Below are 26392 nucleotides of genomic sequence, written 5' to 3'. Positions count from 1 at the left end.
AGCGGTCCTGGACACTTCCCTGGGAAAAGCCTCGCCACCAGAGGTGAGAGCTCAAGATATTCTGCAGATGGTCAACAAGTTTCAAAATGCCCAACGTCTCCCAGCCTTCGACTTTTTGAGGTTGCTGGGCGTCATGGCATCCTGCATCTTCCTTGTGCCAGAGGCTTGCCTGAGAATGAGATCTCTTCAGTGGGCACTGAGAACTCAGTGGTCGCAATTCTCAGGGAGAATGACGGATCTCCTTCGGATTCCAGACAAGGTAGCCCGCGACCTTCAATGGTGGGCCTATCCAGAGAATATCTTGAAAGGAGAACTGTTTTGGCAACCATGGCCGGAGATAACAGTAGTCAGACGCCTCACTCACGGGGTGGGGAGCCCATGCCAACGACTTGACCATCAGCAGTCGTTGGTCTCCATCGGAGTCCAGACTACACATCAATCTATTGGAGCTGAGAGCGATCAGACTAGCGCTGAAAGCTTTCCTGCCATCAGTACAGGGCAGAAATGTCCTAATTATGACTGACAACACGGTGGACATGCACTACCTCAACAAAAGAGGAGGCGTAGGGTCACTGCCACTGTGCAGAGAGGCAATGCAGCTCTGGTTTTGGGCAATTCAGGAAGGAATCTCTCTCGGCAGCCCACATAGGCGGAGAGAAGAACTTGACAGCGGACGCTCTGAGAAGGCAGAGCACAGTCTCCCACGAGTGGGAGGTAGCTCAGGAAGTCCTTCAAGAGATCTTCGCCCTTTGTGGAACCCCTCAGGAGGATCTGTTCGCCACAAGCACCAACAGGAAGTGCGATCTGTTCTGTTCAAGGGAATTTCCCCGAGAGGAGCTCTAGGGGACGCGTTCGTAGTGGATTGGGAGTTTCCACTCCTTTATGCGTTTCCAACAGTCCGTTATTCCTCAAATGATCGGGAGGTTGAGAAGATTCCGGAAAACCATGATCCTAATTGCCCCAGACTGGGCCAGGAGAACGTGGTACCCAGACCTTCTAGATATGTCCATCTGCCCTCCAATCGTCTTCCACTCAGAGAATCTTCTCTCGCAGAAGGGAGGTCAGGTTCTCCATCCAGACATCAGAACCCTCAACCTTCACGCTTGGCTTCTGAAAGGGTGAGGTACAAGGATTGGGATCTCCCTGATGACGTCATGGAGGTGTTGCTTTCGGCCAGAAGGCCAGCAACAAAGTCTTTATACCGCTGCCGTTGGAACAAATTTTGCAGCTGGTGTAGAGAAGGGAATATCGACCCTTTTTCATGTGGCACACCAACAGTGTTATCGTTTCTACTCTATTTGGCAAACTCGGGCCTTCAAGTTGGCACTGTAAAAGGCTATCTCGCAGCACTTTCAATCTTCAAGCGCACTGTGGAGGAACCATCGTATTTCAAACTACCTCTAGTGATACAATTTCTCAAGGGATTAACTAATGTTTATCCTCCAAAACCATTCCAAGTTCCCTTATGGGACTTAAATTTAATCTTAAACTTCCTAATGGGCACTCCATTCGAACCACTTCACTCTTGTTCGCTGAGATTTCTCACGCTTAAAACTGTCCTATTGGTAGCACTAACATCTGCTAGGAGGGTGAGCGAGCTACAAGCTCTCTCCTGTAAACCCCCACATACAATTTTCCACAAGGACAAAGTTGTCCTACAGGTGAAGCCTAATTTCCTCCCAAAGGTGGTTTCTGAATTTCATATTACTCAGAAAATGACCTTCCCTTCGTTCTACCCTCCTCCCCATCCGGGGAAAGAGGAAGAAAGGCTACATAGGCTGGACCCAAGGCGAGCTCTAAGCTTTTACATCAGCAGAATGGCTAGGATCAGGCAAGCAGACCAACTGTTTGTAGGATACTCGGGTCACAAGTTGGGATTACCCATAACAAAACAAACCATTTCCAGGTGGATTATTTTGGCCAATCTGGAATGTTACAAACTGGCAGGGAAAGAGCCACCCCAAAATCTTAGGGCTCATTCAACCAGGGGTATCGCAGCCTCTTCGGCCCTCCCAAGAGGGGTACCGGTCAGAGACATATGTGCGGCTGCCACATGGTCGTCCGCACATACATTCACAACACTTTACAACCTGGATTCCTCCACTAGTCAAGAGACCAGATTTGGCAAAGCCGCATTACATTCGGTCCATCCCTAAAGGGATACATGACATTCTTACTCCCACCTCCAATTACATGCCACTGCTATGGGAGTCTTTCAAAGATAAGGAATACGTCGGAGGACAGAATCCCTTCGAAGAACAAGTTACTTCTTGCCTTGTAACGTTCTTTCGATGGGATGTTCCTCCGACGTATTCCTTATCGCCCCACCCATCCATCGCAGTAATACTTCCCTTGTGGTTGCAGCTTACGCTCCTTCAAGGTCAATAACCAATTCAGGCATGACTTTTCTTATGCTACAAAACGGAACTGAGCAACGGACGCCACGCGTGGCTATTTATGGGCATGGTGACGTCGGCGCGCTGCGCCCTCTACAGAAGAAATTCCGAGGCCAGCAAGCTGGAAACGTATTATCAAAGATAAGGAATACGTCGGAGGAACATCCCATCGAAAGAACGTTACAAGGTAAGAAGTAACTTGTTCAACTATGGCGTTCCTGTCTGGTGTGCCCCTGCTGGACATCTGCAGGGCTGCTATGTGGAGGTCGGCTCACACCTTCACGAAGTTCTGTGTCGACAGGGATTCCAAGGAGAAGACCAGAGTTGGCCAAGCAGTATTGCACAACCTGTTAGCTTGAAGGTGTGCCTGGTGAGGAGGTAAGGGGTGCTTAATGTTGAGCCTTGCCACCTCCTGTGGTTGTGCATGTGTGTACTGCTATGTATTTATTCATGAGCATGTGAATCCATGCCAGACCCCATGCTGGAGAAGGAACAAGTTACTTACCTGTAACTGTTCTCCAGCATGGGTCTGGCATGGATTCACATGCAAACCCTCCCGTCTACTCCTCTGTGGCTCTTCTCTTGGTCCTACTGCCACTTTATGTGCTACCAAATCTGAAGATGGCTGCCAGAGGAGGGGCTTAGGTAGAGGGCAGTCATTGGCTGCGGGCAGTATGACCCAGAGACCAGTGATTGGTTGTTAAGAGAAAGACAGTTCAGAAACAAAACTGATGTTTTCTTTACCAAGGATTCCCAGCCTGATGACAGTGAATATTCATGAGCATGTGAATCCATGCTAGACCCTTGCTGGAAAAAAACTGTGACAGGTAAGTAACTTGTTCCTTCTAGGCAAGAAGACTCGGCATAGAACCAACCACTCAGCAAAAGAAACAGGATTTCAGTACTACAATAGATTCTCCCTACTCTAGGGAAAATCACACCCTTCTCAGTGATTCACTCCACAGGCTTTAGTTTTATCAGCTTGTTGGGTACAGCATGGTGAAGTTTCTTTTTTTAATTATTTTATTTCGTCCAAACTGTGATCCTAGCCGGGCACAATGACTTCATACAGGAACATACCGGCACAGTGAGCTTTCTCTTCATTCTCTTTAAAGTCAATTCCTGTGCCTTGCATAACAGATGGACTCCTTCGGCCGCACCAGGCCTCTGCTCTAATGGTAGGGAGAGTGGGGGGTGGACATTAGAGAATGCATTTTCTTCTATACCCTTGCTATTTTCGACAGGCTGCCATTTCGTATGGCTATGGAGAACGCCAATTAAATTCTGCCCAAGTTGTAATAAAAATTTCCCTTGGGTAGACAAGCACCGGGTGTGCAATCTTTGTCTAGAGCGGGACTGCGATGAGGGCCTTGTTAGGGAGAATTCTCAGAAATGTGCTAATTCCCTTCTACATTAGAAACCCCCAGTACTTTTGCTTGACTTTAAGACTTCTAACCTGGAGAGATTGAGACCTTTTTACCACTCTAATGTATTTATGTTTAATTTATACTCACTTTTGGTTTTGGAGTCTCACAAACTCTATAAGCATCATCTTTTTACAATTGTGACATACTGCACCTTAAGTTTCTCATGTAACATTTTTGTTACCCTTTCTACAATTAATGGCTGGTGGCACCGGTTTACTTTTAACTACCGTTGTTTGTACCACGGGCTGCGTTCGCAGCTGCAGTAAGGCACCCATGATTGCCCATTTTGTCAAAATGGCCCCGGTCTTTTTTTTCACCATTCCTTGCTGGGGAGGTCCTTGAGATTTACTCTGCGTGCCAAACCAGGTTTGGTCCCTTTGTTCATTTTACCTTTGGCATGAAGCATGCATCTGGCTCCAGCTTGTTTGGCATGGGCAAGAAGTGGGGGAGGTGCCTGAAAATTCCTGTGCTTAATCCCTTTGGTTACAGGAATACACCCAAAGGTGATTGGTCGACTGGCTGTCCTTGGAGGACAGCCACCCTGCTGTGTGATTGACAGCTAGGCTGCGAATGAATGGGAGAAACCTGCATTACAGGCGAGGCTTTTTGCTTGGAAGGCAATCGACCACTGGACGAAGGAATCCAAAGAGGAACTTGGAAGAGACGCCTGCTGCAACTCCTGGACCGTTGGTTTGCACGGTGAAGCCCTGTTGCTGTGCTAAAGCTCTGAATTCGCCTTGACTAGAGAAGCCCTGCAAAGGACAACTCCTCCCCTTGGGTTGGTGGGGCCAATAGACCCCAAGGCAAGCTCATCTGGACATCCTCCTGGAGCTGGCTGTACTGCCATTGCTGCTACAGGAACCGATCGCCAGGGAGAAGAACTCCAGAATCGAGCAAGTCTCTAAGTCGGACTCGAGCTCCAGGAAGATCCTCTGGACTCCCAGGAAGCAGGACTGACCAAGCCTGAGCAACTTTAACAGATTGCTGGACCCCAGATGGGAGGAAAGTCCATAGTGGTATCCGAGAACCACGGTGGTGCTATTTGCGAGAGTAGCCGAATCTGCGAAGTGCTGCTGATCTGAAATTTGCCCATTGCTGCCACTGACCCTCCATTAGTAGTGCAGGAGTCCCCAAATGTCCTCCCTCTTGGCCCCATGACTAAGGCCCAGGAACAACCTGATCTGCAGACCTACATGGGAACAGTTGCCAGCTAGGACCAATTTCTTCTAGCCAAAGGTACTGTAAAATGAAGGGGTCACTTACCTCTTGTCGTGTAGGCTTACTAGCTCTCATTTGAGACTTGCCTAGGGGGTCTTTGCAGAGTTACTTGCAGCTTTGCCTCTCACGCCTCCCAGCGTGTGGCCCTACAGTGATTTCATTTACTACCAAGACTTGTTAAACCTAGTGCATGACTTTTGTTACTTACCTGCAAGAAGCGCTTCAGCTCACCTAGACTTTGATTGAATAACATTGACTGTCCTGGCTCCCTGAAAGACTCTTCTTACCTCTGACTTTGTGTTTTACCTTTCCCGCAGGAAAGGGTTAATCTACTGTGCATTGGGGGGTTCAAAAGTACTTGCCTGCTTAAGAATATATAACAGGATTCAAGATGGCTGCCGCCCCGTGAAGGGGCTATCCTCCGAGCTCCAACTGGCGGAAAAGTTGGAGGAGACATTAGCAAGCCTGGAGCCACCGAACAAACACCCTCCTGCTCTTGTGACACCCATGAAAAGTGCAATGTTGGGCAGGAGATGAAATTAAGCGTAAACGGACGACTCCGCTGCCACTGCAGACCTTGGTAAACATCAGCACGGCAAGAAGCTATGCACCCCCACAATCAGCCCCGGAGAGAGCAACTGGTCCAAATATGTGCCTTGAACTGTAGACAGCACCCCAACCTCCCCCGTGATTGTATCGGAGAGGCAGGAGGAGACTGTGACCCGCACGTTTACACCGGTGCTTCACAACGCTGAAGGAGTATGGAGGAGCTGCACTTGTGAGCCCATAACCCGACGGAGTAGATTCTGGTGCAGAGGCAATCCTGCGCCCCACATGGAGCCACGGTGAGTCGGTGGGAGACCCTGGGCTGGCTTGACGAAGCAGTGGGGGAACGGACATGGTGAAGTATACGCCCGCGGGTGCTAACAGCGAAATAATAGGAGCCTAGGGGCCAACTCGGCACAGAACACGGGGAGCGGAGCAGGCGATCATAAGCCAGGACTCTTGGCAACCTCACAGCACGGAGGCCATAATACAGCTGTCCCACGTCCAAGATCCTCAGTATGCCCTATGGACAAAGGTGCTGGCAACAAAAGTAGGACCATGTTAACACCCGGGGCGGTGGATCACACACAGACCCCAGTGTCTGTAAAAGTCCCACGGCTGAAGGGACTCAGGGGACAACAGCATACACCGGCCTCACATCACAACCCTTCAAGCTGGAGCTGGGGAAGATGGGAGAAAGGTGCCCACATGAGGGAGGAATTTGTCAAAACAGCGCAACGCAGAGGAGCAAAACCCAGAGACCGCACCCCCCACCCTGAATACCCGTGGGGGGAAAAGTGACCGGGTGAGACTGTGAATAGCACGGCTTGAAAGTCACGCAACGCTAACTAACATTACGCAAGAGTACGGTTGTGAAAGAGGAGTGTAGATAAATACAGATGTTATGACCTTAAGTGGGGTCAATAGGTTGAAAGGACACACTTGATGCCAGGAGATCATCAAGATGATTTATTCCGATTTCATCAGGGCATTACTTAAGTCAGTTACAGAATCAAGGGATGCCCACTGGCTCCCACCACCCAGGCTACATCATTGTCAACTGTCCTGGGTCGAACCTCAACACACAGCATTCCACTCAGTCATACCCAAACATTCCATTCATGACCTCATACATCAAGCACTCAGCATACATACAGGCAGATGACTAAACAGCCTAACAGGAAATAGGATATCAATCCTAACACCTCTCTTCCTTCAGACAACAACCCTAACAAGTCCACTACTTAACTGGACTCAAGGTGTCATAGCCTCCCACCCCACCTCAAGTCACCCCCATCAGACAACAAAGAGGGGCGGCGTCCCATCACTGTCGTGCCGCGAACAGCATGCAGGCTGCGACCTGCTCCACACCCGTTCCTAAAATCGATTATCTCCAACACATGCTACAACACTTAGGCATGAACACATCACACCCCTACAACATAAATGGGTTACCACCAACCCATGCTAAAACTCCTAGGCATGGACCCACATGCCTCTACACCATCAATGGGTTACCTCTAACCCATGCCGAAACACTATCTAAACATGCAGCTCACTGCATATTTGCTCACCACACACTACACATGAATGAGTTATCATACCCACCCATATTAGCATGACATGAACTTCCTACAGATGTTTTGCAGCATATGTATACATATTTAACACATTTCCATAAAAGTTACTCTACCTCACATCCGCTTTTTGCTTTTAAAATAACCCTAAAAGTCCATGTTGCCATATGGCTGCAACCTACACAACCTGAAATTCCTCAATGTTAATCTACAATGTAAGGTAACTGCTAACCATTCATGCTGATAGTCCTCAACACGCTTCCATCTCTAATCATTGCATTGACAGACTTTGGTACGCTGAAAAGTCCACATGTCTAAAATGAAATCCAAATGGCACCTGCACAGCCTCAAAACGTTAGTGCGAATATCCCATTTACATACCACCTTTAAGTTAACTCTAAATGCACCACCCAGTACCAACCAGTTGTATTTTCAAATCTCACACTCTCGCACCACACCCCTATCATGCAGTACTCAACCCACCAATGCACACACTGCACAGAACTTCACAAAATTCAAACCTTGACCAGCCAATACATAAGAATGGCATGGTGAACATGACACTATACAGCAAATAATCGTACAGACTGCACGGGGCGCCGTGAAGAAAAAACATACATATGTTTCTTTTCCTTCTTGATTACCTTAACGACGCCTTTCCTACCAGTAACCGCGCGTGATTTTCCTATCCTTTTATCGTTACATGTCAGCCCACATCAAACGCAGCCCTCCAGAATACTTCCTCTTCCTGACTCTTCAGGATCCCGACACCGACACGGAAGAGTCCGCCGACGTCATCACGCCAGCAGAAGCGTGACCAGGTTCTTTACTTTAAACAGTCTGAACATTGCTTGATACCATAACAAAACTTCAAGCCGGACACCGCATTCCTTTGAATCTCCTGCTCCTAGGGGAACACAGTTTACGTCATCACTTGAACAAAGGCTAGGGAGCCGTACGGAGCACCACGGTTCCTCCTGTCATGCTGTGGCTCCAACTGTTACTAACCCAAAGTGAGGCGACTCAGCAACACCTCTGAGCAGTCAGGCGTGGCACCCTCATTACTCGCCCGAATGTCCACAGTACTCTAAAGCACCATCTCATCTCTATGCTATAGAGTCAGAACCCTTCCGGTCCTCTTCGCACTGGTCTGCATCTTTTCAGACCCAGTCTCCTCTAAACCACTTTACCTGTCACTTCTCGAATGGCGCAGTCTCTGGCACTTACACCTCCCTGGGTGCCAACTGGACAGACCTTAACTACTTACTACTCCCAGGGTGCCATAGACTCTCAGATTCCTGGATGCATCTCTCTTCTCTGTGCTTCTACACTGAAGCCTTGCAAGGCACCCTCATTATCCCTGGGTGGTGGGACTCATCACGGGGGCAGTGGGCTCCCTCTGCTTATCTCAAGTCACGTTTTCCTCCTGCTCTGCAACCCCACCCCCGCAGGAGTCTCCTTTCTTCTCTCCCTGGCTCCAACCACCTGTCCGATAAGTCTTCTCTATGGTTCTTCAAGACCAACTTTTCGCCAAATATGTTATGACCTTAAGTGGGGTCAATAGGTTGAAAGGACAAACTGGATGCCAGTAGATCTTAAAGATAATTTACTCAGATGTCATCAGGAGATTACTTAAATCAGTTACAGGATCAAGGGACGCCCACTGGCTCCCACCACCCAGGCCACATCATTGTCAACTGTCCTGGGTGGAACCTCAACACAAAGCATTACTCAGTCTTACCCAAACATTCCATTCATGACCTCCTACATCAAGCACTCTGCATACAGGCAGATGACTAAACAGCCTAACAGGAAATATGATATCAATCCTAACACCTCTCTTCCTTCAGACAACAACCCTAACAAGTCCACTACTTAACTGGACTCAAGGCGTCATAGTCTCCCATCCTGAGAGATCCCACTTCTCTGCAGCCTCTGGAGGCACCGGGAAAGGAGTTGGCATACTTGGAGGGACAAGGAGACTAAGACCTACCTGAAGAAAGACGGCAACCGCTGGGCTAGTGAATACGGAAGCGGGAACCTGGAGCCAAAGAGCACATAATCAGAATAACAATAAGGAAACAGAAAATACATAATCGACCGACTGACAACACAACTAAAGGGGAACTAAACAAAAACGAGAGCAAACATAACGGGAGCACCCAGCTGCGAATAGGGTGGAACAGTTGAGCCGGTATCCCCACTGCTGCAAAGGCCAACCCTCCCACAAGATAATCAAGACGTCCACACCCGCGGACCCTGGTCAGAGAGCCCGAGGGGGGAGGTCCAAAAGTGCCCCATCGAGAGCCAAAAGTACCCCATCGAGAGCCAAAAGTACTTCTAAATGCCAGGAAGGGCAACTGGAAAGGTGCTGGAGACCGAAACAACCGGAGGAAGCGCAAAAGTGCTTGAAACCACAAATGACATCGGAGACCGAAACCAACGAAGCACCACCAAGATGGTGAAAGACCAGGGGGAATTGCTAAACTGCCTAAAAGGCATGGAAACCAGAATGACGCTTGCATTCCAAGATCAAATGGGGCGAATGAAGGAGGAGCTGAAATCAGCCCTACAAGAAGTTAGAAATGAACGAACTGGGCGAAAGAGTAGACGTGGTGTTGAATGGTCTATCCAGTATGGCAGAGGAAGCAAAACAATGCAGCGTCTTGCTGGAACAGGTGAACAGGGCAATTAATAATTTGGAAATGCAAGCCGAGGACCTAGAAAACAGATCCTGCGGGTCCAACATAAGGATCAAAGGTCTTGCAGAATAGGTGATGGACAAAGATCTAAAGGACGCCCGAAGAAGTATTGATAGACCGAATCCATTGAGTGGGCCCCAAGAGAAAAGCACCAGGAGCACGGCCTAGAGATGTGCTGGTAGCCATGTCATTGTATACCTTTTAAAGGAAGACCACCTGAGATCTGCAAGGCTGCAAACGGACCCGACGGTCAATGGGTGCAGGATCCAGCTTTATCAACTTTGCCCTCTCGACATTACACAAGAGAAGACTAATTCAACCGGTCACAAAAGTTCTCATGACAAAGCACTTATCCTACAAATGGGCTTTCCCCTTCCTGCTAACCTTCACCTGGGATGGTAAACTGCGACGAACCAGCACATACGAAGAGGGGTTAGTGCTGCTGCACATGGATGAGGACCAGAATCATGTGGACCCCACCCCAATGCGAGGCACCTCAAAAGAAACTGACAACCCATGGGAATAGACAAGGAGAAGGGAGCAGAAACTGAATGGCCTTCAAAAGAAATAAGACTGAACCGGATAGTGGCAGAATTAAAAGTAGAACACCCATGAAATGACTGTCAAGGTGGACTGTAAGGAGGAGGAAGGCTGCTGGAAGCATATACTGAGACGGGACAGAGGTAAGAGGCCTGCGCAACTTGGAAATCAACTCAGGATATGAAAATATCCTGGCGCAAGGATGCCTGGGGGGGAAACAGTGGCCCAAGGCCCTGGGACGATCTCAGGAGGCCAGGCCATGAGGGGAGAAATGGAAAGGGAGAAGTTGGGCATAGGGAGGGGGGAGGGGACGGGGGAACAGAGGGAAGAGAGACAAGTAGGTTTTAGAGGTCAAGGCACAGGGAGAGGTAGGAGCTGGTTTCGAGTCCTAAAGAAGAGGGGAGGTGCAGAACTCAGTCTTGACCACACCAAACGGCTGAAGCCACAATTGTAACCCTGAACATGCAGGGGCTGAACTCACCAACGAAACGTCTCGCAATTTTGGGGAGATTGGTAGCAATGCAAGTACCCTGCAAGAAACAAATCTACTCCCCAGAGGAGGATGGCCCATAAAGCTTCCCCCCCATCAAATTTATGCCTGTAGTCGGAGAGAAAAAAGGGGTAGCCATACTGCTCCATAGAGAATCGGGGTTCAAGAAACATCTGCTCAGGGACCCAGAAGGTAGATAACTGAGGCTCAAGGGTACAATTAAAGTGCAAATGTACATGATAATCACACTATACATCCCCACTGAGAAACAAGACACATAAATAACTGGGATACTGTGGAAACTGGGAGGCTGGTGCGAAGGCCAGGTAGTGATAGGCGGGGACTTCAACTATGTAATGGACCCGACACTAGACAAAACACTCCCCCGCAACAGCGGCAGACGGGGAAAAACAGGCAGGCATTGGGCAAACTCTTTAGAGACCTAGGGATAATTGAATCTTCCAGGGGAACGGGGAATACACACTACTCTGCGGTACATAAGGGATGCGATTGGATCGACATGGTTGTGGTGTCAGCTTCGCTGATCCCGCATGTGACAAAGGTTGAAATAGGGGTGAAATACCTCAGACCATGCACCTGTGGTAGTATGCATTGAGATGGGCAGAGAGGAGGAGGGATGGCAGCCCCACTGGAGATTAAACAAGGTGATGTTAAGGGACATAGCACTCAGAGCACACATAGAGAAAGCAATAAGTAACTACTTTAAAGATAATGATAATGGGAGACAGATTGGAGAACAGTGTGGGATGCTGGGAAGGCGGTAATGGGGAGAGAATTCATCTCCCAAGTGGCTGCATACATTAGAGAGGGAGCCCTCGCCACACAAAGTCAAAAAGGAACCTAAGGAGGCTGAAAGACAGCACAAAACCAACACTGAAGTCACTGAGCCGTAAGGAAAATTGGAGCCCAGCTGGAAGCCCACACAGCTGACCGGGTAGCGCAAATACTACTGAACACAAAACAGTCATACTACATACATGGAAGAAAAGCAAACAAATTCCTAGCAGCTAAACTACAGAAACAGAGATCACGCAATTACATAATTCTGCTTAAAAAGGCCAGAGGCAAACATGTATGGAAGAAAAAGGGAAAACGGGAATAATGGTGCGATTCCATGAAGATATATTAAAACGTGAACATCTTGCAACGGAAGCTCAGAGAACCTATATGCTAGCGACACCCCTGCCCCAGATTAGAGGTTTGATAGGAGCACACTAGGGGGTACGATTAAAAACCCAAGAGGTCAGTGATGCAATTTAATCACTGCCAGCAAACGAAACTCTGGGCCCCGACGGGTTGGGCAATGGCTACTATAAAACATTTTGCACACAGTGCTGGCACCACTTACACGACTCTTCAATGTCATTAGAGAGAAAGATTCAGTCACCGCGGATATGGGAAAATCAACAACGTTATTAGTCCTGAAACCCGGGAAAGACTCTACTGATGGTACCAGTTACCGCCCCATCGCACTATTAAACCCTGACGCGAAGATTTACACGACCAGACCAGGGAAGGCCCTCCAGGGAATCATACACTAAGACCACGCTGGATTTATCATTGGGATATTTAGAACTGGTCTTGGAGAGGTTTGGTTGTGGGTCTGAATTTACCAGAATGTTGTTGCCAAAATTTCAAATCCCTTCTAGAAGCTTCCAGATCAACAAACCATGCATGGAACAGATTGAAATTAGGAGAGGCACACGTCAGGACTAACCCTTTCCCGTTGATTTTCGCAATGGCAATGGAACCCTTTGCGGTACAGATCAGACTATATCCTCAAGTTAGAGGGGTGAAATGGGGGGAAAGTAACACATGAAATTTCCCTGTATGCGGACGACATTATGCTAATTATGAAAGACACCCTAAACTCTTTGTTAGGGAGAATTCTCATGAATGTGCTAATTCCCTTCACCTTAGAGACCCCCAGCAACCTTTTTCCCCATTCATGTGTTTTGAAATGTTTTAATCTTGTGTTTTCTTTGGTTATGGAGTTTTAGACAACTCCATAGGCATCATCTTTTCATTTGTCACACGGCAAATGATTTACCCCCTAAACGATTTACCCCTACTTAACTGCTGAATCTCTACAATAAAAAAAACCAGCCCAGACCACAGCAAACAACAAACAGAAGAGGCCACCGAAGGTGGGTAACCTTTTCCAATACTAGCAGTAATTCCTCAGGGGACATTCCGTATCAAATAGGGCAGCAACAACAAATATATAGATGAAGAGGACAAAGGCCTTTTTTAGGGAGAGGCCAGCTCCGCGGATCCAAAGGAGAACTCTACAATCCAGTATGGGAACCTTGGCCAGGCAGAAAACGGCAACGCCAGTGGAGGAGGGGTTTCTTCAATAGATCTTATAGATAGACCATTGATCCGCCCTTTATCCGATACACAGCAAACACCGGATATCCCCATTTTTAATCTTTCGGGGATTGAGCGATCGCCCATTCAGATGAAAATATTGGGCATGGGTCTTACATTTATCCCAACGAACCATACGGATTGGTTCACTACAGAAATGGAGATAAAAACATTCTTTAGAAAACTTCGCTTGAGACACTATTTCCAAGACAGAGATGAAGGACAAAACATACAAGGTACGGGTCTTCGGATCTCCTCTACCTTCACCGCTATGGACAACCAAGTTGCGAATGAAATTGTACTCTTTGAAATGTGTTATGGGTGATCTTAAAAGACTCAAAGGCAAAACGAAAAACCACCAAGATTTAGGTGGACACGTTAATAATAAATATATACCTAGGAGCTGTTTCAGATATTTTGAGCTATGCCCTTGGTATTGAGGAGACTAGTATAAATATCATTTACTTGTAGGTGTAGTGAACCTGTCGGGACATTTTCCTGTTTGCTTTATTGATATCCCAGTCCTTGACAGAGTAGGGTATTACCCTCAAGTATATTAAACCCTTCCTGAGGGTCTGGTCTATAAGAAAAGAGAAGGCATGGCAGTAGAAGGTCCCACTTTCTTCTAAAGGGTTTTTCTAAAGCACCTATCTGTTAAACCTCTCCACCAACACAGTGGTCTGGGGAATGGTAGACTGAGAACTTGTAGGTCACGCCACAGTTTTTCCACATGGTCTGCATGTAGTGGGACATAAAACTGGTCCCCCTGTCTGAGATAACCTCCTTAGGAAAACCACCTCTGGTAAAAAATACCAAGGAGGGCCTTAGCAACTGCATGGGTAGTAACAGTCCTCGTAGGTATAGCTTCAGGATACCTGCTAGCATGGTCTACCACAACCAATATAAATTGGTTGCCTGAAGATGTGGCAGAGTCTAAGGGACCAACAACATCAATCCCTACCCTCTCAAAAGGAAATCCCACCACTGGGATGCCACGTTCTTGGATCCACTCTTGCCAGCAGTCTGACAATTGTGATAACTTCTATAGTACTTATCTACATCAGACCCCATCTTGGGCCAGTAGACGCAAAGAGAAAGCCTTTCCTTGGTCTTCTTAAAACTTAAGTGACCAGCTAAAGGAATCTCATGGGCAAACTGTAGAAACTGAGGTCCCACCTCCCGAGGCACTACACGTCTTCTGTAGTCCCCTGGGCTAGTGTCAAAAGGCTCACTGTAAATGAGGTTATCCTCCCAGTACAGCCTGTTATTTCCTGGATTTTGCCCTTCCACATCGGAAGCTGCCTGTTGGCGAAGTCCTTCAAGAGTAGGACACACTATTTGACCTTTGCTGAAGTCTTCCCTACAGGGGCCACCTTCTGCAAGCAAAGTCTGCAGTTTAGGATGGTCTTTAGGATCCAGATCTCCAGCAGGGGGGGGAAGGGCTTCTTCCAGCTCAGTAGTTCAGTAGCTGATTCACCTCAGCTGGTGGAGGGGTCACAGGTGTGACCTTGGACTGTCCTCTCGGGGATGTCCTTGTTTTGTGCACAGGGGTGGCACGTTTCTTACTTCCTGGGACTTTAGGTTTCCCCTTTGTCTCTTTCTTCCTAGAGTCATAAGGTTGTTCTTCCTGTGGACTGGGAGTTATAGGTACCTCTTTAACTTCCCACTGAGTCATTCAATGTTTGCTCTTTGGCCAGTCTAGTTTGCCCCCTGAGTCCTTTTGCTGGGAGGCCTGGGGGTGCTTGACACAACTCAAAGACCTTTTAAGTCATTCCCCAACAGGACTCTCCCAGGCACCTCATTTTGTACACTGACAGGTATTCTTAGTCATTTTGTTGCACTGCATGAGAGCTGGTCGTAATGGAACCATCTGGACAGGGCCTCCAGCAAGTTTAGTGGGGTCTTTGGGTGCCTTAGCAAGATCCTCTGGTTTGAAAAAGGTTTCATCCACCACTATAATGCTGGCTCCAGTGTCTCTAATTGCAGAGATTTCCTGACCATTCACAAGTACACTGTCCTTGTAATATTTTGTGTTATCTGGAGTAGAGTTATACACATCTAAATTATGCTGTTCTCACAGACCCAGGGACACAAACACTGGCAGAGACTCCAATGGGGTCTTCAGCCAATAGGTGAGTTTCCACTTGCCATATGAACTTCTCCCTCTGGGATGAAGGCTAAGGAGGCATTGTGGATCCTTGAAGGTTTACCCTTGCATCTGGGATCCCCTTTAACATGGTCAGTTGACCCACAAGCATAACATTTTCCAAATGTTTTGACAAATGGGGGGCTTCTGCTGACCTCCCTCTGGTTTCGCACCAGAGGTTTCACTAGAGTGACCTGGTTTCTCATGTATTTACCCTTATGTTTGTGGCCCTCTTTTGGATGGGAGGTTTTAGAATTCTTTGTCATTCTTCTTGTGCTGGTTTCCCTCATCCTTTTTGTGAGTGGCTCCAGAAATCTTGTGAGTAGCCCTGTTGGCAACACACGTCAGCAGCCTTTGCTAACTTCTTGGGATCAATCTCTTTAGTCAGCCAAGTGCTGGAGAGCAGGCATCAAAAATACATTTCAACAAAAATAGATTTTTCATACCCTCAAAAGTGGTTACTCTGTAACCCTTAACCCAACCATCTAAGTTGTTCAAACATTCACACACCCAGGTAGCCCAAGGGGTACATCAGTCTCTTTGAGTGTCCTAAACCTCTTAAGGTACTGGCAAGGAGTTTCCCCAAATCTACCTATCAAAGCTAGTTTCACATCTTCATACTTCAATCTTTCAGCTGCCCCCCCTCTATTACAGCATCAGTTGCAACCTGGGGGAGCCTAGACAAAAGCCAAGTGATCGGCTGATTCCCTGTGTAACCCTGAATCCCATAGTTATATTAAAAAGCACCCAACCAATCCAAAATATCAAGTTTCACATCCTACATACTCACTGCTTCTTTGGGCATGCAAGGTCTCTTTGGACTGGAAGACCTAGATGACTCTTGGTTAGAAATGTTTTCAAGAGACAATTTCTTCATTTCAAGAGCATGTTGCATTCTAGTTCCCTGAGCTTGATGTTCGGTTTCAGCCTGAACTTGTAATCTTTTGAATTATAACTCAAGTCTCATTTTCTCAACACACATTCTGGATTCAGTGATGGACCTTATGGGGTCTCAGTGGATATAGGTTGAGGCAAAAGGGCAGGCTGGGGCGTAGAGGGGCTCTCTTCCTGACACTCATGTTCCTCCTCTGACTCTTCTAAGACATTAGAGTTAGACTCTGAATTATTGTTAGGTAAAGATTTGGGACCCTTAGGGTGCACTACAACAACCTTCGCCTCCTGGCAATACTGATGCAACCTTTGGTATAAGCCTGAACTACACAGATTGGTAGTGTGGCTGAACAGCCAGGCTTATCTCAAGAAGGGTCAATGTGAGCAGTAGTGGTGTTACAGTGACAAGTATTCAAATAAACACTGATCCTCAAGGTTTCCTGATAAAACAATTATTAATTTACCTGTCATTTAAGCAAGCCTTCTTAAAAAAAAATGGAGTGTTAGGCAGAGTTTGTATGCAGTACCCTTTGGGACCGCTACACACAACTATGACTAAAGGTGTAAGCAAAACCAAACTTTGGTATAAGTCTGTACTACAGTTTTTGGTAGCTGAGCAGCCAGGCTTATCTCAAGAGGGACTGTGAGCTGTAATGATGTTACACAAAGGTCTACAATCACAAGTATTCGGATAAACTCTTACACTCAAGGTTTCTTGATAAAACACTTATTAATTTATTTCACAGTCAGGTATAAAACATTCACTAGAAGGAGGCTATCTATATCACACATATATTCTTCAGTACTTTACACTGTACGGTTCTGAGGCATTTAAACTACTTTGAAGGAGGGGCAAAATGGCATAGGTTAATAAAAAGATTAGTAACTCTTAGACAGTGCAAATAGTTTGTTCACCAGTGTCGTCAATTCAATGCAATAGGTTAGGCCAAAGTCAATGGGCTAAAGTCGTGTATAGGAAAAAGCAGTTCTGGTAGTTAAACGGAAACTTCTTTACCTAAGTTCTCAGAAGTAGTTTGTAAAACAAAGATTCATATATTGCGTCACAAGCTGAATAGGCCTGCAAGTTGCCAAAGTTCCAAGCACTTTCGCAGTGAGAGGTAAGTTCTCTCGGTCGGGTTTTCACAGTACCTTACAATGAAGAAAAATATGCAGCTGAAGCTGTCTGTTCCTGCAGATCTCGCTGTTCCGGAGCCTGTCGTTGGGGACGAGAGGGAGGACGTCGAGGGACTCCTGTACTGGCACTGGTCAAAGCTGCCACTTGGCAAATCTTCAATTCCGGTAGCGGTAGTAAAGCACACAAACTGGTGTCTCTCTCCCTGGTTATTCGGTTTCCTGCAGCACTCTGAGGAAAGGACAACCAGCTCCGAGAATGGTATCCAGTTGGCTTACTTGTTGAGTTGATTGGTCCCACCAACTCAAGGGGAGAAGTCTTCTTTGCAGGGGTTCTCGGTCGATACGAATTTGGAGCTTCAGCACAGCAGTAGGGCTTCACCGGGCAATCCAATGGTCCAGGAGTTGCAGCAGGCGTCCTCTTCAAGCTCATCTTCGGATTCATTCGTCCAGTGGTAGACTCTGCCTTAAAAGCCAAAAAGCCTCGCCTTTTATGCAGGTTTCTCCCATTCATTCCAGCCTAGCTGTCAGTCACCCAGCAGGGTGGCCGTCCTTGCCGGACTGGCAGCTGGCCAATCACCTAGGAGTGCATGCCTATCTCCTAGGAGACTAAGCATATGGAGTTTCGGGTACCTCCCTCACTTCCTTCCCCCACCAAACACTTTGGAGCCAGAGGCAGGTTTCACTCATGAAGTCCGCCAAAGACAAAACGACCAAATGGACTAAACCTGGTTTGGCGCGCAGAGTAAATCTCAAGAAGGACCAAAACAACAAGAAATGGAGAAAAAAGAAGACTGGGCCTAACACCCATGGGTGCTTCACTGGGGCTGCAAACGCAGCACACGCTAAAAACGCAGCACGGTAGTAAAAAGTAACCACTGCCACCAGCCATTAATTGGGTAAAGAGTAACCTAAAAAATACATGAGAAGCTAGACAAAGGGGCTACTAAGTAACCCCACCAGCAGGCTATTGTAAGATAGTGTGCTGGGTCTAGAAATTTACAATGTACAGTAAAGTCAATTTTACTTAACTGCTCTTGGAAACAGTAGTTAATCTAAGAGTAAGGTATTTAAACCTTGGGAAATCTGCAAGACTTCCTTGTGTCACTGCACTGAAGGTGCTGCGTGACACAATGCAAAAAGATGCCTACAGAGTTTCAGGCTCCAAAAACAGAGTTCAAATCACAGCAAAACACGTGAGTGTGGGGAAAAAGGTCTCACTCTCTCCAGGTTAAAAATTAAGAAGTCCTAGAGTCCAGCAAAAGTGCTGCGGTCTCTAAGAGAGGAATTGGCACATTTCTGAGAATTCTCCCTAACTAGGAGGTTTTAACTCCCTGCCCTTTGTCTGCCTGAATGGAACCAGAACCCACCGGGGGTGGCTTGCTGTCCTGATTGGACGGCCACCTGCCCCTTTCTGTAAACTGCTGAGGGATTTCAGAGAAGTGTGTGCTGAAACTGAATAAAAGGTGAGTTTCCTGAGGTGAAAGGCAAGTCGACCGCCCTAAACTGAAGTAAACGTAAAAGACTACAACTAGAGACACCTGTTGACCCTTTGCATCACTGTAAAGCGACCACTGCTATACTGACTGTTTTCCACTCGACACAGGAACTCCGAAAGAGGACTCCTCCTTAACTTTGGTTGGTGGGACCATCTAGCTCTGGGACAAACTACAATCTGAGCCATTCCCCCGAGGTGCTGTGTCTTTCCAGAGCTGCAGACCGCAAATATCGGGAGACCTCTGACCCAACTGCATTGTACATCGTCTTAGACGGGCTAAATCAGTCCAAGCCTCTGCTGAGCTCCAGGTGAACCCCCAGAGGCACAATCCAACTCATCCAAGTCCCCTTACCATAGTGCAGGATTCCAGCTATCAAAGAAGATTGACTGGGTGAGTGCTATCCTTTGTTGGTGCTGAGAAAAAGGCGCCAAAACTGCAGATTGACCAGGGAGACTGAAGAAATCTGTGCCAAGGTTCCTCTCTCAAAACCGCTGCTGAGCCATCCCCGTCAGATTGTCCTCTCATCACCAGACATAGGAATCTGGAGAACAGGTCCGTAGTTGCTACACGTAGGAGAATTCAGCCATGAGCATTTCGTCTAACCTAAGGGTACTGTGCAGTGAAAAGGTATTGCTTACCTTCAACCAAGAAGAGTCACTTCAGAGTGTTGGGAGTGCACAAAGAGCTGTCCAGGGTCTACACTCTTAGCTCTGACTCAAGCTGCCGGCTTGTGTCTCTTTTGCGAGTCCTTGTTAACAGGGTCTCCAACGTTGTTTTAACTCTTCTAGCATCTTTCCCTAGACAATGAAAGTATCCATAGGAACTCTTGCTGTTCTGCTGCTTTTTCAGACTTTGAGCCCTCTCCGAACTGACTTGTACATAGTTATGAATAGGACTTTGAAAGCATTAGTTTGCTCTGGAACTGCTTCTAGAACGTTGAGCTCTGCTACTGTATCACTAACCAACCCTTTTCCTTCCTAAAATACTTAACCGTTTGTGGTTTTGCTAACTAAATACAATTACTGTATAGCCTTGTCTTTTTTTCACAAGTGAACGATAGAACTGATAATATGGTTGAACTGTCATTGGTTTCAAATAGTACCACGAGCAGCTACCACCTAAGCAGTGGCTGTTGAAGTCTTTAAGTATTAATATGTATGTTGGTTAAGTGATATAAGAATGTTGACATTCCTTGTGTGAATATAAATATTTTAATATAACTTTATTGGTGTGTTTCTTTCAAGTTCTCTACTAAGTGGGTTCCGTGTACTTGCCTACAGCTTACATCTTCCTCTTATGAGCCTGACTGCTCTGCCACTCTACCAAGGTTCCTTGAGCAGTACAGACTTCATACGAAGAGTGGGGACCTGTATACTGTTGGGATCGTTTTATGAAGTCTTACCTCAAAGTGGACTTCACTGAAACTCCCCTAACATGCTGTGTCCTCCCCACTCACCCCCCCAATATGAGGTTTTCACACCCCTAGTTACAGTGCTTTCGAAACATGTAATGGCTACTCCCTCCCTATGGTAGCTTCTGCTTGCTGTGATGCCAAATATCCAGGAGCCGATGTTTATCTCCAGCTCGGTAAATCTTTTTCCATGATCAATGCAAACACAGTATTGTACACTCCTATGTATGGTACAAAGTCATGTGTACAGAGTTGCTTGTCTTGTCCCCTGTGTAGGTGATTGGAATGCACTACTTTTCTCCTGTGGACAAAATGCAGCTTCTGGAAATCATCACCACAGACCAGACTTCTCCTGACACTGCTGCTTCTGCTGTGGCTGTTGGGCTGAAACAAGGAAAAGTCATAATCGTTGTGAAGGTGAGTTGGGTGCAAAGGTTGAGGACTTGTCATTAGTTGGATCAGAACATTGAGTTACCATTGCCACCACTTCAGTTGGTTCTCACTGCTTCTCCTACATTTGGGTGCCCTTCAGATTTTAAAATGTAGAGTATTCCCTCATGGTAGAGAGCCTCCAGATGGTAGTGAAAAATGTGGGAATATGAACATTAACTGCTTGCTCTATGATCATTATTACCTTTTTAAAGGTCCTACTTGGTTTAGAGCTGTATCGCTATGGATTCTGAATCTGTCGCAACCATTTAATTTTAGAGGGTCTGTTATGAGAGCAGGAACATATTCTGCAAAGCTGAATTATTATTGCAGTACAGGGTCATGCAATGTGGACAACAGATCACCTACCTTATATAGTTGTTGTGGTGGGCCTTATTGTATCATATCGTGTTGGGGATGATTTTCTATACCCTGGCTTAGTGGAGAGATGTAAAAAAGGCCAACTTAGTTTAGTGACTGGGACAACTCTGGGAGCTGTAGCCAAACTAGTTCAAGGTAGGTGGACGAGTGGTCTAGGTGAAGTCTCTGGAGCGGTGAGCCTGGCAAGGGGGGTTCTCAACGAGTACAGACAGTGGAAAGTCAAGGCAGTCTTGCACAAACCGTTATAAAAAGCATACATATTTATTTATGGCCATTTAAATCACTGGAGTAGGGCAAAATAAGTAACCAACCCCTGCAAAGGAAGGTAAGTATTAGTATGCAGCACTAACTTATCTGTAAGATGTATGGGGCCTTGTGCCCAAAAGTTCACCAATTTTCCGCAGTTTTGAGAGTTGGAAAGAAGTTGGTGGAGCGTTTCTGGGGTCAAATGAAGAGTTCCAAAGGCTAGAGGAAAAGTTATCCTAGCTAATAAGTGTCACCCACTTTTGGATTGCTTGTGTGAGCAAGCAATGGCAAAGCCCAAACCGTTGCCAAAGTTAAACTTTTAAAAAGGATTTAGGGGTTCAGAAGTACGGTTACAACTCACCTGCAGTACTCTGATTCTTCTTGGGACTTGTCAGGTCTTCTGAAGAGGGTCCACGGTCGCTTTTCCGTGCCTTCAGCGGCAGTCCTTTATGCCCCAGGGTGCAAGTTTGAGCACTTCTCCAGTCAGCGATAAATGCTGGTGCAAGCTCTCAAGATGGAGAATGCAGAAGAATGTGATGCAGGGCCCCTCTCAGCACAGGACTGGATGTAGAAAAGCTTTTTTGAACGACTTCCAATGATGCAATTGACACAAAGTTACACCCTTGTCGCAACCAGACTTGCAGCAGTGATCCTGTAGCACAAGCAGTCGATGCCATGAGTTCCATGGCTCCATGTGGAACCCTGTCTTCTGCAGCACAGTAGTCCACACTCTGAGCTGGGCAGCCCCAAGGTGATCCAGGGGAACCTCAGATGTCTATTCTTCGCAGGACTCTGAGCTGACTTTCAGGGTGGATGTTCCCTCCACTCCAAGGTTCAAAGCTCCTTTGAAGGATTTCTGAAGATCACCTGAAAGAGTGGGCTCTTCCAGGACAGCAGCACAAGTTGGTCACCAGGCCTTCCAACGGATCCACGGTCCCCTTACACGTCTTGCAGCTGGACAGAATACTTGGCTCCTTTGTTTCTATCAAGATCTCTGGGATTGGTGCAGGGGTCCTCTTTTAATCCAAAAAGCCAGGTTACTGAAACTTTCACTAGCCAATCAAATGTCTTGTCCCCACAAACACTCCCAACAGTGGTCCAATCAGGACCACTGGTGGCACAGCTCATGCATACCATTCAGACACACTGAAACCAGTTTGTGGATTGAGACAAGGCTGTTCCAACCCACTTCCTGGTAGCAAGCACACGCTGCAGTAGCCCGCAAAAAGCCTCTGCTTTCCTGGGGACTGGAAGTCCATATAAGGATTTTCCTGTCCTCCCAGGTCAGGAAGAAGGGTTTTTGACAAGATGGTCATGGGACAAATCGAAAAACCTTGTGGCACTGCCATGTTTGCACACTAGCCATATTAGGTAGCCAAACACAGTAAATGCGGTAAGGCTAAAACAAAATACACAAAATAGTAAAATGTAACTTCTGCCACCAGCTTGTCCCTTAGGCGCACCAAAAGTCTGAGTGTTGGTCTAGGGCAAAACAAAAAGTGTACCACATTTTACTTTATTGTAAGATACATTTACAATGATAAAGTTAAAAAGAGGCAACAAAGTAACAAGACTAAAGGAAACCATGTTTCCCAGTACCGAGTCCTGATGGACATGTTCATTTCCCCATGACAGATGAGCAAAAGCCAGTCTAGTGAGCTTGAATGCTTCACTGCACTATAAAAAGTTCAGGTCTGATTCAAAAATAAAAGCAAAATGTTTGGCCGTCTATAGAAATGGAGGGAAAGGTTCTGTAAAGATAAAGCTCTCCTAACAGAGCGTCACCTGACTCTTGTGATGGTAATGCTCCTATGCACTTACACTGCTGTTTGATTCTTATAAATTCCTGGATAAGGAACGTATTTCCACTTGCACAGTACATGGTTTGTTTTTCACGTGATTGATGGTTGTAGCCCCAGGACAGCGGCTGAACTGGCAACCACAGTAGTGTGATTTTAGCGTGTTTGACGAGGGGTGCAGTGGGATGGATTTCTGTTAACCCCTCATGATTGAACATACATATTTGCTTTCCTTTTCAGGATGGGCCTGGATTTTACACCACCCGGTGCCTGGGGCCAATGATGGCTGAAGTGGTCAGAGTTATGCAGGTTTGTCATGTTTGCAGTGCTGTTACAAATGCTGTCAACACGTAGGGTGAACAATCAAATGTGGTTTATGATGGGCATCCGCAGGTGAGTGAATGCTCCTGTCAAATTTTACGTGAGGTGCGGATCTTCTAACCCAAGGGCCAATTGCACTCCTGCATCCTATACTGTGGCTTATGTAGACTACATTTCAAGGTTTTAGTTGCAATATCAGACGCAGCTGCACTTTTTATTTTAATTAAATCTTTTTATTAGTCTTACAACATATAAACTCATTCCCCTCCCTCCCACCTCCGGAGACAGATTCCACATAGTCCTCGGTCCATTAATTTCATGGATCGATCGCCGAGGTTCACTGTAAGTCCAACAGTCTTAGGCACTGGGGGCACCACCCAACCCGGATATCGCCTGAGGACGCCAGAGTTTCTCCCCAGTCACTTGAAAAGGTTTGAAGCTGATCATGTGTAGCATACGTTGCCCACTCAAGAGCCACAATCTCCCATATTTTCTGTAACAAGTCTTGTACCATGGGTACCTCTGTACTATTCCACCTTTGTGCTGTTACTCTCATAGCTGCGAGCGCGAGTACCACTCTTGCTTTTTCCCTGGGTTCTGGGTTCCCCCTCCTTGGTATCTCCCCTAACTCCTAGTATGATTTGCTCCGGTGGTCTATTGCCCCCGGCCCATAGGCCTGTTCCTGCGCCTTTTGCACCTCTTGCCAGAAAGCTTCTATTTTTGGGCATCCCCAGCAGATGTGCTCTGCCGTGTCTTCCATCCCGCACCCCCTCAACAGGCTCCTGAGGTCTCTGGGTGTATATATTATGGGGACAGCCTGGTGTGTACTGCCAGCCAAACAGTATCTTATACCACCCCTCTTGCAGTTGGGATGCTCTTGCTAGTTTGGGTAGCTTTCTCCATAGCCTCTCCCATTCCTCTCTCCCGATCTCCCTCCCCAAGATCCGTTCCCATCCCTGCATATATGGCCAGTGTTGTCTGGCAAGTGTGCTATCTAGGATTCTGTAGAGGTTTGATATTAACTCCTTCGACCCGTCATTAGATAAGAGGAACTTTTCAAACTGTGTCATATTCCTGGTCGCTGCCTGTTTGTTTGCGGGTTTCAGAACCCAGTGATGTATCTGTGCATACCTCAGCCTTTCCGCCCTCCTTCACACCAAATTCCCTCTTACAGTACTCGAATGAGAGAACCCTTCCGTCCCGGAACATATCCCCCAGCTTTTTACAGCCCCCTTCCTGCCATTGCTTGAATGCCCCTTGTACGGAACTGCTTTTTTTAACACTGTAAAAGCAGAGTTCCACAAATTCTTAAGTCAGTTTTTGTACAACCCCCTGTTGTGAAGAAAAGGGTACTGCTCTGTAGATGTACATGGACGAGAACTGGCTAAACTGCCTTCTGAGCACCACCCTACTACTAAAGCAGTGATCCCAATAATAAAGGTGAAATGGGCACAGCCCGTCGGGTATATATGGCATTTGTAACACACCTATACACATTTTCTTTCAAGGCGTGACGAGGCAAGAATTGGGGAACAGAGGGAGGACAGACACCCATCTTATTAGGCCAAGTGAAATTGAGATTGTGCAGGTGAGGGTGGTGGGGGGGCGTTTAAAGTCCCTGGGGAAAGGGGAGGGGGCAGTGCTGTACTTAGGATCAAAACAATGACCAGAAGTGCGGGTGGCAGGTGCAAGGGTAAGTGCAGACAGCAGGTGTCCAAAGTACAGGTAGGGTACTGTAGGATTACAGATACAGACCCAAGTGCAAGGGTTGCCGGGAGGCAGTGTGGATGTGCAACTGGGCGGGCAGGGACCTGGCCTGAAATCGGAGGTTAGTCGGGTGACCAGTGCAGTATCAGACAGGAAATCAGCAGGGGAGAGGAAAAGAGAAGGCAAAGCAAAGAGGAAGGTCTTGAGGTGCTTTGGGAACCGGAGCTGGTTCTCCAAGTTCCAGAGAGGCTGTTCCAGAGGGAGGCCCCAGCCGGGGAAAGATCTACCACCAACTCCTTGCTTGGAGAAGCGACTCATCCTGAGGTAGTTTGAGGTGGAGGATCGAAAAGCTCGAGTTGGAAGGTATTTACAAAGAGAGTTGGAGGTATTGAGGACCCAGGCCCCAGAAGGCCTTGCCGACAATGCAGAGAGTCTTGAACTTAATCCCTGTAGCCACTGGGAACCAATACAGACATTTCAGTGCTGGAGAGATAAGCTACCCTGGGCTTGAGGCCAAGGACAAGTATCAGTCCTTTTCCGGATTAGTTGCAAAGGGTGGAGAGTAGAAGCTGGCAGATTTAGAAAGAGGCTGTTTCAGTAGTCCAGCCTAGAGAGAACCAGAGCACTAGAGACAGTTGTGAGCTTCTGGGGGATGGAGAAGAAGAATACATCTGTGGAGGTGCAATTGGTATTTTGACGACTTGGAGATTTCAGAGATGTGAGGAGAAAAGGAGTGTGGAGTTGAAGATGGCCCAGAGGTTCTTAGCCTCGCAGGTGGGAGCAAGAAGAGTGCCAATGGAGGCTTGCCAGTGTGACCGGAAAGGAGGGTGCAGGTGTGCCAATGAGAATCTGTCTTACTGGCATTAAGGCAGAGATTGTTGGTGGCACACCACTCCTGGATAGCTGACAGTCAGAGTTGAGAAGAGGTGGCAGAGGGGAGCCTGAAAACGTGCCATCCGCATAGCACTGAAAGTTGGAGCAGAAAGCGGCAATGCAGTGGGTGAGAGGTGCCAGGTATTGGTTGAACAGCCAGGGAGAGAGAATAGACCCCTTGGAACACTAAAGGTAGAGAGCGAGATAGAGGAGAGGAAAGGACCCAAGTTGGACCTGGGAGGGTCGATCAGAGAGGAACGAGGTCAGCCAG

The 26392-nt window shown here is 47.2% G+C and overlaps 2 protein-coding genes across 3 annotated transcripts in view; one reads left to right on the top strand and one right to left on the bottom strand.

Annotated features, from left to right (window-relative positions):
* The window catches only part of HADHB (hydroxyacyl-CoA dehydrogenase trifunctional multienzyme complex subunit beta), a 679110-nt gene extending 671171 nt beyond the window's left edge, over positions 1-7939 (bottom strand). The window contains exon 1 of the mRNA XM_069605580.1: positions 7809-7939. The gene's annotated coding sequence lies outside the window, so the exon portion shown is untranslated. The remainder of the gene's footprint in view (positions 1-7808) is intronic.
* HADHA (hydroxyacyl-CoA dehydrogenase trifunctional multienzyme complex subunit alpha) overlaps positions 1-26392 on the top strand; it is a 541230-nt gene that overhangs the window by 292149 nt on the left and 222689 nt on the right. For both annotated transcript variants that reach the window (XM_069605578.1, XM_069605577.1), the window contains exons 15-16: positions 20642-20782; positions 23461-23529. In XM_069605578.1, coding sequence (XP_069461679.1) covers positions 20642-20782; positions 23461-23529 — 210 coding nt within the window. The remainder of the gene's footprint in view (positions 1-20641; positions 20783-23460; positions 23530-26392) is intronic.

This window comes from Ambystoma mexicanum, chromosome 4p (assembly GCF_040938575.1).
Source record: "Ambystoma mexicanum isolate Mex_15411 chromosome 4p, UKY_AmexF1_1, whole genome shotgun sequence".
NCBI classification, from domain to species: Eukaryota; Metazoa; Chordata; class Amphibia; order Caudata; family Ambystomatidae; genus Ambystoma; species Ambystoma mexicanum.
This window is presented reverse-complemented; position numbering and strand designations above follow the sequence as displayed.